The following is a 12,075-nucleotide window of genomic DNA, read 5'->3' as shown; positions in this document are numbered from 1 at the left end:
GTGTAAAATCAATACATTTTTAAGGAATTTTGTTTGTTTATTAAATTTATATGCCAACTACATCACTATCCATAGTGACTTTGGTCAGCTTACAATGCCTTAAAAACATAAATATGAAAACATTGTAATTAACAAGAATTACGTAAAAGTTAAAAACCAAGAAAACAAGATGATGTGGGCATAGGCGTTTATCTTTCAGTCAGCCAACCACTATAGCACATCCCCATCAGGGCCCTCTGCCAAATGGCTCAGCATATTTTAAGACCCTTCTGGAAGGCCAGAAAGGTGGGGGCAGATCTCATCTCTAGCAACAAGATGTTCTCAGAGGACGGAAGCCACAACACAGAAGGCTCTGTGCTGGCTGAAATTCCTTGACTAACAGGCTCTACAGGGAGCACCTTCTACTGGTGAATACATGTTGATTTGGAGAGAAAACAAGGTATGTTATTTAAGGAAAAAATGTTAGAATGGCAAAATAATAGGTGTGGCAGATATTATGTATATTGGCTGCTGAACTTATGGAATTTCTCTGTAGGATTGATACCGAACTGATGCATTCTGTAGGTAAAAAAATGCCAATCCATTTTTAAAAAATTGAAATTTTAGGATAAAAAAATGTTCACAGAAAAAAATAATACAATGAATTTCAAACGTAGAGACAAAGACTAGGAAGTTGACAAGATATCTACCTTGTCTATTGGAATAAGAGATCTATTATCTCCCAGTAAGTCCAGAAAAAGTAATAGACCAAAATTAGTTATTTAGATGGATAACAGTTTTGTTTACTTTGCTTAGCGAATTTGCTTCATTTTTTTTTATATAGGAAGCAATCTTGTAAGTGTATTGTTATATAAAGATTTATTTTAGGAAAAAAGTGTGGTTTCTGTTTAGATTTTCTAAATCAGGGATGTCAAACTTGTGGCCTGCAGGTCATGTGCTGGCCATGCCCACTCCTGGTTTAGCGAAGGGGGGAAGGCATGATAGGTCATGTGACAACAATGTGACTCTGCGAGTTTGACACCCCTGGCCTAAATCTTTTCCTATTGAGTTTGGGGAAAAAGAGAAACTGGGGGGAAGGGTTGGAGTGACAAGACAGAAATCTGTTACAGTTTGAACTTCTAAAAGATACAAGTTTTAACTAATTATTGTTATTATAGTCTGCATAACAATGCTACCTGCTTTGCTCTATGACTGAATGTGTATGAAAATGAAAGCTTTCTTCTGCCATCTACAGGCCAGACCAGGCCAGAGTAGAAAAAAAAAAGATAAATGGAAATCCTTAAACAGACATTTATATTGCATTATTCGAAAGTGCAAAATTGTATGCTTTAAACTTTGCAGAATTTGTGTTGAAGCTAGAAAGCAGCAGATTCTCATTATTGCTAATTTTCTGCTTTTTTTGGTAATATTTTCAAATCTTTTAATATAGGATGCATTACTGTATTTTTTTTAAAATATATATATATATATAAAATGCAGTTTATGATACTAAACACTAAATTTAAAATACACCAGTAGTTTGGCAGAAAAATAATATTACTAGGCCTCTTGTATCTTGTTCAAGTACACACAACCCACTCTGTGTTTTTTATTTGTGTACATGTTTGACTGTGTGTGTGTGTGTGTGTGTGTGTGTGTGTGTGTGAAGGAGAGAGAGAGAGAGAGCGGAGAAGAAGAAAAAGAAAAAGAAGAGGAGGAGCAGCAGCAGCAGCAGCAGCAGCAACATTTTAATCACAAAAGAGAAACTAATCATTATGAGGCACTCATCAGCACCTAGAAATTGTCAAAATTATTGAATTCAGTTGAACTGCACTGAACCTGCCACAAGACAAGGATATGCCTGTGTTTAGTTTCCCTTTCTTCGCTAAGCAGTGAGATACTCAGCAGCAACCAGGTATACAGATACTCCTTTCAAACAAGGGAGGAAAAATATTAGGAAGATAAGTGCATCAAGGAAGTGTAGGTGATAAATCCGTTTGTGTGTGTGTGTAATTTTTTTTTTTTTTTTTGTAATCCATTATTCTGCATAGTGGAACAAGAATAAGCGTTGTTTTCCTGTTTTTGGAAAGCAGCAATATTTCTCCCTTGACATCATCACAAACCTTAATGCTGCATCAGTATCTTGCATTTGTATTAAGGTCACAGGTTGCGAATGTGGCAGGAAAAGCAGATCAAAGTGCATATACATAGAGATATCCTTATATTAATTTACTAAGCTTTTGCTGGGAAAATACATTTACAGAGGAATAATGCTACAGCCATCGGCTACATTTACTTTTACAGTATATTGTGTAATGTTATTTTAAAAAGTCGTAACATTCTTTTTGGCATCCATAATCACGTTAATGTTCTTTTCTAAATTGCCCATTTTAATGAAATATACTTCATCAAAATTGTCATTAGAAAATTTAGATTCATATTTCCTTTTCTCTGTTTATAGACGATTCGATTGAAAAGATTTACACATTTCTTTCAAAGGATATTATTTTTACAGTACGATATGCAAAGCAATTTTTCAAAGACAATAAAAAAATAATCAGATTAAAAATCAGTATAAATCAAGGAAAAAGAACTGTAAAAGCAGGATGTTTTATGAATATAGATTCAAATAAAGCGCCTTAAGATTTCTCATGAAAACAAGAAATGAAAGGCGTATATATAATTCCTAGAAACATAGAACGTAAATTACATGACCTTAGAGGCCATCCAATTCAACCATATCTTGATGAAAACTGTCTGCAACAGGTGGCCATTCAGCCTTTATGTGAAGAGCTCCAGACTTTTCTTGGTAGATTCTGCCCTTGTTAAACAATTCTTACTATCCAGAAATACATTCTAATATTTAAACTGGGTCTTCTTCTTTTTAATGTCAATCTGTTGGTCGTGCTCTCAGTTTTAACAGAGAACAGGTCTGGTTCCTTTTCCATGTTAATCTTTCAGATATTTGTAAATTGGTGTCTTATCTCCCTTGTCTTCTTTTCTGCAAAGAAAACATGCCTGGCTTCTTCTACCATTCTCATAATGCTTGATTTCCAATGCTTTATAATCCTAGTAACTCTCCTCTGAATCTGTTCCAGAACTGGACACAATACTTGAATCTGTTCTCATGCATATCTGTATGTTAATACAGGTCAAAACTGCATTGAACTTATAAATTAATATATATGTATATGTATATGTATATATATATAAATTTATACATATTATTTTAGCACAATGTTGATAAAATACAAAAAGTTGGAGACTTATGGTAGCTTGGTTGTAGTGAGTGTGACAGTAATTATAAATTCTAATTTAGAGGATCACCTGCTCAGGTATGAGCAAGCAATGGGACGCAGCAATTAAAATACCATGAATTATACATCCAACCAGTATAGAGTGTTTGCTCAGGCACTTATTCTAATCAGATTCTGCAAATTCATATTTTCCCCATAATTAACTATCTTGTTTCTGCAGGCTTCAGAAATCCCTGGATATATGATATCCCTTCACTTCCCCCTGTTTCTTATAAACATGAGTTTGCTAGATTAAAGTGTTTAATTTTTTAATGTTTCTATCTGTGTTTTATGATGATGTCAGCGGCCCAGAGTCATTGACAGTGAGATTGGTGGCGTATAAATTTAATAAATTAATAAGTGTTTTTGACTGACATAATCCTATACTTCAGAAGCATGGAATAACTCCAAAGTTATCCAAAATCTGTTGCTTCCTGTATAAATTTCTTCCTATGGTTACAAATTTGCTTTAGAGGCTCTCAATGTGTTTCAGCATCAATGTGAGTTAGAAGGTAAGTCAGGTCCTTCATTATAGCAATTAGGTCAAAGCTCTTGGTGTTAACTCTTTCTTCAGCTTTTACCAAATTGTTAAAATATTTATTTTCTGCTTGGCTTTTATGCACAGGAAAATATCACTGTTAAATTCTGCCCTTAATTTTGCTGTGATGCTTCTTAATACTTATGAAGATTTTGAAAACAGAATCAGTAACCTGTAGCATAACTTTTTTAATCTGAATATTGAAGAAACAAACTGAAACAATCTGTGAATTTTGTAGCAACTTTCAATTTTCTGTGATGAAAACCATACATCTTATTAAGATTGTTGGGAATTATGGAAGTTGAAACCTGTATTAAATGCAAAAGATTGTGGAAGGATGACTTGGACGAAATGTTGTATTTATGTAATGCCCTATTTTTACAGGTTGTTTGGTATCACTCCAGTTATTCTGACCAACTGCTCAAGCACCTGGAAACTAATAACCAACCAAAATTTGAATTGGTACCACCATACCAACCCTATCTTGCTGCTACTCTTATATTATACCCTAGCAACTCTGATTCGACTTTGGGTAAATAAACCTATCATACAGGTGAAGTAATTACCTTAATTTTTTTTAAAAAAAATCTTTAAAACAAATGCCTACAAATCTGTTCAAATTGCTTTTGACCCTGGTGTATAAAAAAGGACTACCCTTGGATTATAAATGAAACTTTCCCCCTTCTCCTCCAAAATATTATTAATATCTAACATTCGTCTGTGACATGCCACAACAGTTTTCGGGTTTTCTTATGTTTCCTATCTCAAAACTGTACTGCCAGCATTGAACAATTGCAGTCTGACACAATTTCAAGAACCACAAAACAGAGTTGTCTGAGGTTTTGTTTGTCATCCTTGACATAAGGTGACTAAATTAAAGTGACTAAATTAAACTAAAGCTCTGTACTACTTAAAAACATGTTTTATAATGGCTTCCTATCATATATACAGTATTTAGTTTTCATTGACTAACGTTTATGAAAATAGTTTCAGAAATTCCATAAAAATATTGATTACAATATTTTATTTATTTATTTTATTGCAACCATAGTGCTGGCACGAGTTTCCAAATATTTTGGAGGAGATGAATAAAAAATCATAGTAAATATTTAAGCTGGGATGATGTTTTTATCTGTGGTTAAATGCACAAATACTGTATATAGTTCTACATAAAATAATTAAATATATTTGTGTAATGTATCTTTAAAAGTTTTGGAGGGAAAATTGAGCGGGAAATAGCATGTTGCTGATTGGCTGAAGCCTCCGACTAAACTGTATATAAAGAGGGGTTTTTCCGAGTGTTGGTTGCTGGGTTCACTATAAACTAAAGAGCTGTTGTCACTCACTGGTCTCCTGCCTCTTTATTGCCCGAATCTAACATTGGCGACGAGGATGGGATTTTGAGGCAAAAGAGCGCCAGGAAAGAGCTGAACTAACCAGGAATTATCGAACCCAGCAAATAAGGGGCGGAAAGCAGCGATGTCCAGCTACACACCGCCAGCGCCATTCGACCCAGCCAAGGAGAAATGGGGGTCATACATGGCTCGTTTCGAGTGTTTCCTCGAGGCAAACGAACTCCAAGGAGTCTCAGACAACAGGAAGCGAGCGTATTTCCTAAGCCACTGCGGTCCAGAGGTTTTCGACACCGCAGAGTCGCTTTCGGAGCCAACGCCGGTACAGTCGGTACCGTGGCAAACACTGCAAACGGCACTTCGGGCACACTACGCACCGACGCCCTCAAAGTTCGTCCAACGGTTCGAGTTGAGACAGCGGGTACAGAGAGAGGGCGAGTCGATCAGTGTGTACATGGCAGCGCTGAGAAAAGCCGCGAACCATTGTGAGTATCGAGACTTGGAAGACGCATTGCTCGACCAGCTCATTTGCGGGGTCAGGGACATCTGTTTGCGACGGCGGCTGCTGTCTAGAAGCAACCTAACGCTGGCAATCGCCTTGGACGAAGCCAGGGCTCACGAGATGTCCACCCAAGCGGCAGAAACCCTGCAAAAGCCGATCGCGCCAGGGGCTGGAGCGAAAACAACCCCGGTCCACAATGAGGAAGTCCAGGCCGAGTCGGAAGGTGAGGAAGAGGAAGAAGTCTTCCACACCGGGAGGCCAGAGAGAGAAGACCGGGGCGAATGCGCAAGTTGCGGAGGGCAACACCAACGACAACACTGCAAGTTTAAGGATGCGACTTGTTGGCGGTGCGAAAGGAAGGGGCACATAGCGCAGGCCTGTCGAGCGCCCCAACCTTCCCGCCAAAAATTCAAACCGACCAATCAGAGCGCGGGAATGGCGAAGCGGCCCGTGATTGGTCAATTCAAAAAAGGCGCGAAGTTGAATCAGACTGCCGTGAGAGTGGGTCACGCATCAACGCACCTAGAAAAAAAGATTTTCACTAAAACACACATTGAGGGGGTGCCGTGCCGAATGGAAGTGGACACCGGCTCATCGATCACGATCATGTCCTGGGACACTCTCGTGAAAGACTTACCCGCCATAGCGAAGCGCAAGCTGCAACCACAGAAGCTAAAGGTACAGGACTACCAAGGGAATCGAATCCCTGTTCGAGGGGTAACGTCCGTCCACGTCAAGTATAGACAATACAAGAAAACCCTGCCCATCACCATAGTTGATGGAACCTTGCCGAGTTTGTTGGGACTGGACTGGTTCCGAGCATTGGGCATGGGAGTGACCGGAGTCTTCCGAAACGAAGTCGACCTAAAAGACGAACTAATGAAGGAGTTCGAGGACGTCTTCAAAGACTGCCTGGGCAAGTACGAGGGGACCTCTATCTCCTTTAACCTAGACCCACATAAAAGTTGCCCCTATCTGGTTAAAGGCTAGGAGGGTCCCATTCGCCCTAAAGCCCAAGATTGACCGGGAACTGGACAAACTAGTAAACCAGGGAATACTAGTGCCAGTTGACCATGCGAAGTGGGAGACACCTATAGTCACCCCAGTCAAACCGGACGGGTCGGTTCGGATTTGCGCTGACTACAAGGCAACGCTTAACAAAGCATTGCAAAAGAGTGCTTACCCCGTCCCAGTAGTACAACACTTACTGCACTCGTTGGGGCAAGGGCAGGTTTTTGCCAAGCTAGACTTGGCCCAAGCCTATCAACAGTTACCTGTAGATAGCAGCACGGCCGAAGCGCAGACAATTGTCACGCACAGGGGTGCCTTTAAATGCACCCGGTTACAGTTTGGGGTTAGTGTGGCTCCAGGGTTATTTCAGAACCTAATGGAGCGGCTATTGCAGGGACTACCCGGGGTGGTACCATACTTCGACGATGTATTGGTATCCGCTGAGAATCTAGAGGAATTAGGGGTAAGGCTGAGAAAAGTTTTGGGCATTTTCCGGTCCGCCGGACTCAAAGTTAAACTGAACAAATGCCAGATCGGGGTAGGATCTGTGGAATTCCTGGGCTACCGGATAGACAGGGAAGGGATCCACCCCACTGAGAGCAAGGTACGGGCCATCAGGAAGGCCCCAGCTCCCCAAAACAAAACGGAGTTACAGGCATTCTTAGGTCTGGTCAACTTCTACGCGGTATTTTTAAAAAATAAGGCAACAATAGCCGAACCGCTACACAAATTACTAGCAAAGACAGCTGTGTGGTCTTGGGGGAAGGCGGAAGCTAGGGCATTCGAAGGGGTAAAAAACCTCCTATCTAGCGATAGCCTCCTTATTCAATACAATGGCACGTTGCCATTAGTGTTAGTTTGTGATGCATCTCCCTACGGGGTGGGGGCTGTGCTCAGCCACAGGTTGCCAAATGGCACAGAAGCCCCTATAGCATATTACTCCCGAACAATGTCAGCGGCTGAAAGGAACTATAGCCAGCTAGATAGGGAAGCCTTGTCTATAGTCTCCGGGGTAAAGAAATTCCATGAATATGTATTTGGTCGTGATTTCAAAATAATCACGGACCATAGACCCCTACTAGGCCTGTTGGCAGGCGACCGCCCAACGCCCATGGCACTTTCGCCCAGACTGACCCGATGGACTATCTTCCTAGCGGCGTATTCTTACAAATTACTGCACCGGCCAGGGAAGGAGTTAGGGCATGCGGACGCCCTGAGCAGATGCCCGTTACCAGAGACTATCGAAGACCCCACTCCGGGGACACCCGTTCTGCTAATTGACTCTTTGGACTCTGGCCCAGTCACATCCAAGGAGGTGGCTCGGGCTTCTTACAAGGACATTACAATAAGGACTGTAATTGGTTGGGTGCAAAGAGGATGGCCCGCTGCGCCGGGCGAGCGTTTTAAAGAATTTGTAAAGAAACGTGGGGAGCTCTCAGCTCAAGGGGGGTGTCTGCTATGGGGGGATAGAGTGGTGATCCCGGAGAAATTACGGAAAAAGGTATTGGAACTCCTGCATGAGGGCCACCCAGGGATCGTGAGAATGAAGGGTTTAGCGAGGAGCTATGTGTGGTGGCCCTTGATGGACACGGAAATTAGTGACAAGGTAGGGAAATGCCAGGCCTGCCAGGAGTCCAGACCACTACCCCCAACGGCCCCAATTCGAGAGTGGGAGAGACCCCAGGGCCCATGGTCTAGGATTCACATCGACTTTGCCGGCCCCTTCCACGGCCAAACCTTCCTGGTAGTAGTCGATGCCTACTCCAAATGGCTGGAAATCATTCTTATGAGATCCATGACAGCCGAGGCCGTAATTTCAGTCCTACGGCACCTATTTGTAACCCACGGGTTGCCCGACACTTTAGTCTCCGACAACGGCCCGCAATTCACGGCGACCCAGTTTGAGGGGTACTTGGCGGAGGAGGGCATCCGACATGTCCTCTCGGCGCCTTTCCACCCTGCGACGAACGGACTTGCAGAACGTTTCGTTCGGAGCGCAAAGGAAGCATTGTCCAGAATCAGGCCAGGCGATTGGCAAACAAAAATCGATACCTTCCTAGCAGTCCAACACAGAACCCCCTGTGTAACAACTGGCCGCAGCCCGGCGGAGCTATTGATGGGTAGGAAGCTTAGGTGCCCGCTAGACCGACTAAACCCAAACTACACCCCAGACGGTTACAAGGGGGCACACGGTAAAACAAGAGAGATGACAGTGGGCGACCCAGTGTGGGCACACAACTACAGCGAGGGCCCTACTTGGTTAAAAGGGAAAATCCTAGAAATAACCGGGCCAAAATCGTATCTAGTAGAAATAGAGGATGGCCGGGTATGGAAGCGCCACATAGACCAAATAAGGAAACAAATAACCAGTAAATCAGAAACAGACGAAACAGGCCCTGACTACCAAATGTTTGAATCCACCGCTGACTCAAACCCGGGGCAAACGCGGGACTTATCTGAGTTCGATGAGGTCCAGCGACACCAACCGGTTCCTCCTGAAGACAGCAGGGACGACTCTGCCAATAATCCAGGGCCGGATGGCCTAGAGGAGGAGCTGAGAGGAACAAACAGTCCCTCCGGCCAGCTCGACTCACTCCCAGAGAATGAATTGCGCAAGTCCGAAAGAGTTAGGAGACGCCCAGTCTACTTGCGTGACTACGTAGAGAAATAAGATGCTAATCTCATGTAAATATGGGTACAATGTTTTCTGGGAGGGAAGGAGTGTAATGTATCTTTAAAAGTTTTGGAGGGAAAATTGAGCGGGAAATAGCACGTTGCTGAATGGCTGAAGCCTCCGACTAAACTGTATATAAAGAGGGGTTTTTCCGAGTGTTGGTTGCTGGGTTCACTATAAACTAAAGAGCTGTTGTCACTCACTGGTCTCCTGCCTCTTTATTGCCCGAATCTAACAATTTGTATTAACATTTAAATTGTATACAAGCTAATATTTATATATATTGATGAAAAAAAATCATATTTTTATTGGACACAGCTTGTGATAGCATGAAAGCTGACATGGCAGAAAATAACTTGGAAAAAGGCTTCTTATTTTACTATGACTGCATTCCCAACCGCTTATAATCACACTAGGCAGGAAGATCTGTGAAATATGGCTCCTGTTTGAAAAGCAATTTGAATTGCATATACAGTAAACTATATAGATTTATTGCCTAGATTTTCAGACAGTGGGCAATGACTTTTTTTTATTTCAAAAGTTAATAATCTTTTTACATAGATTTTCATTCTCAAAATTATTCCAGAGTTAATCTTTCTTTCTTTTTCTTTTTTCTTTTCTCGTTTAGCAGATGCCTGATGATGACAAATCAGATTTAAATAAGGAAGATGAAATAGAGTGCACCCCAGTTCAAATAACTGCAGACAGAAGACGCAGCTTGTGGTATACAAGTCACTACACAACTGATGAGAGAAAAGTAAAGTTTAAAGGAATCAGTTAATCTAATTTGTATTCCTTAGATTTTTTAGCAAGAATTGAGTGTGCAAGTATTCACTTCTGGTCTGGAGACAATTGCTAAACTATCCTGGTAGATCTCCAAGAGGCTGGTTACAAGGTTTTACAATTCTAATTTATTTTGTGATTATCAGCAGTAATTTTAACCATGCATTTAACCATCATTGAATAGTTATAGATAATGCTTGGCTTATAATCATTTAACAATGGTTCAAAGCTACAACAGCTGAGACAAAATGGTTTATGACCTATCCTCAACATTCCTGCAGTCAAGTAGTTAGCATATGAACGCTTGGCAACCAGCTCGTATTTACAATGGTTGTGAGTTTTGCAGCCACTTGATCACAATTTGCAAAGTTTCCAGCCAGCTTCCAACAAAGAAAGACAATTGTGGAAGCCAGATTCACTTCCACAAGTTACAACCATGTGATTTACTTAATGAACAGGGTGGTTCATTTTATGACTGTAATAAAAATGGCCATAAGAGTGAGTCCCTGATAATGTGATGATTCACTTAATGACAGCATTGCTTAGCAATCAAAATTCTGGTCCCAACTGTGGTCATAAATCAAGAATTACCTGTATGTTGCTGTTGTACACTATTCGGACTAAAATTCACTCTACCTTATATAAAGATTTTCAGCATGCAGTCATTTTGATACTAAGATCTGTCATTCTTAAGATTTATTTTATTGTTATTACTACTATTGCATCCCATCGCCTTCTGAACTAACAAATTATTCTTGCTTTGCTTTTGCAGCTTTTATCAATGACTCAGGATGAACACAAGCCGTCTGATGTTAGTACATGGTTTCAAAATTGCAGTCAATTTGCACAATAAATTTGTTTCTGTTTCTGACAATTTTTAATGTAGGGATTCAAGGATTTGGTTGAGTAGAAGTTGATCCAAATTATCTATCAAACAGTCAGCTTAGGCAACTGACTTCCTGCTGTTGTCTCCTGCATCTAGGATAACTTTCCAATCATACAACCAAGTCAAACTGTCACAGCTTCAGTGCCTTCTTTTGTAGCAGTTTCTGCCTGCCCAGATCTAACAAAATCACATCTGTCCAGCCAGCAGTCACCTTGCTTTTCAATAATATTTCTAATACCAAAGAATATACTGTATATGTAGTCCTGATTTAGCAACTGCCTCATTTAGTGACTGTTCACAGTTATGATGATGATGAAAAAGTAACTTTATTACCAATCCTCACTTTTGCAACCTTTGCAGGACTGCAAACCAAAGGAAAGCTGAAGTAAGGTTTTCCGCACAGTTGCATTTTCACTTAGCAACTGCTTCATTTGACAACTAAGTCTCCAGTCCCAACTGTGGTCACTAAATAACGACTACCTATATAGTTTTTCCGTAAACTACATAGAGACTTCACTTGTCTCTAAGCATGCACAGTGAATGGACATGGCTGATAGGATCGGCTCTTGTCTGAGTATTAAAATGGAGAGCTATAAAACAGATCATGGTTAAGATAAAAGAGAATGTTTGTAGCTCAGGGTTGAAATTTGGGTACCTTGGTTTTCTCTGAGCTTGGTTGTTTTCTTGTAGGCATTTCTTTGGCTGTTTACTGTTAGCTTCTTTGACAGTTCCTTGGTTGGGGTATTGTTTACTTGAGCAACAATCAAGAAGTAAATGATGCCCCAACCAAACTTGCCAAATAAGTTAACAGTAAACAGCCCAATTAAGGAACTATCAAGTCCACTCCCATCAATACTGGCAGGACAAGTCACTAGAATATAAACTGAGAGCAAACCCTACTCCTATTAGCATGGATGACGTTACCTAGTTTGGGTAATGAAGTGTCTGCAAGAAAACAGTCAAGCTCAGAGAGCACCAAGGACCTCTCAGATCATGGCCATTTGGAGTCTTTCCTAAGAACATGTATTTCCTAATTTGCATTGCATTGGGACTG

At 41.0% G+C, this 12,075-nt stretch overlaps 1 protein-coding gene across 1 annotated transcript in view; it reads left to right on the top strand.

Moving 5' to 3' along the window:
- The window catches only part of PIEZO2 (piezo type mechanosensitive ion channel component 2), a 213,804-nt gene that overhangs the window by 124,169 nt on the left and 77,560 nt on the right, over window positions 1-12,075 (top strand). Inside the window, exons 8-10 of the mRNA XM_058177593.1 lie at window positions 4,198-4,366; window positions 9,981-10,109; window positions 10,908-10,946. Of these exons, the coding sequence (XP_058033576.1) occupies window positions 4,198-4,366; window positions 9,981-10,109; window positions 10,908-10,946 (337 nt within the window). The remainder of the gene's footprint in view (window positions 1-4,197; window positions 4,367-9,980; window positions 10,110-10,907; window positions 10,947-12,075) is intronic.

This window comes from Ahaetulla prasina, chromosome 3 (assembly GCF_028640845.1).
Source record: "Ahaetulla prasina isolate Xishuangbanna chromosome 3, ASM2864084v1, whole genome shotgun sequence".
Lineage (NCBI taxonomy): Eukaryota > Metazoa > Chordata > Lepidosauria > Squamata > Colubridae > Ahaetulla > Ahaetulla prasina.
The sequence above is the reverse complement of the archived record's forward strand: the minus strand, read 5'-3'. Positions and strand labels throughout refer to the sequence as shown.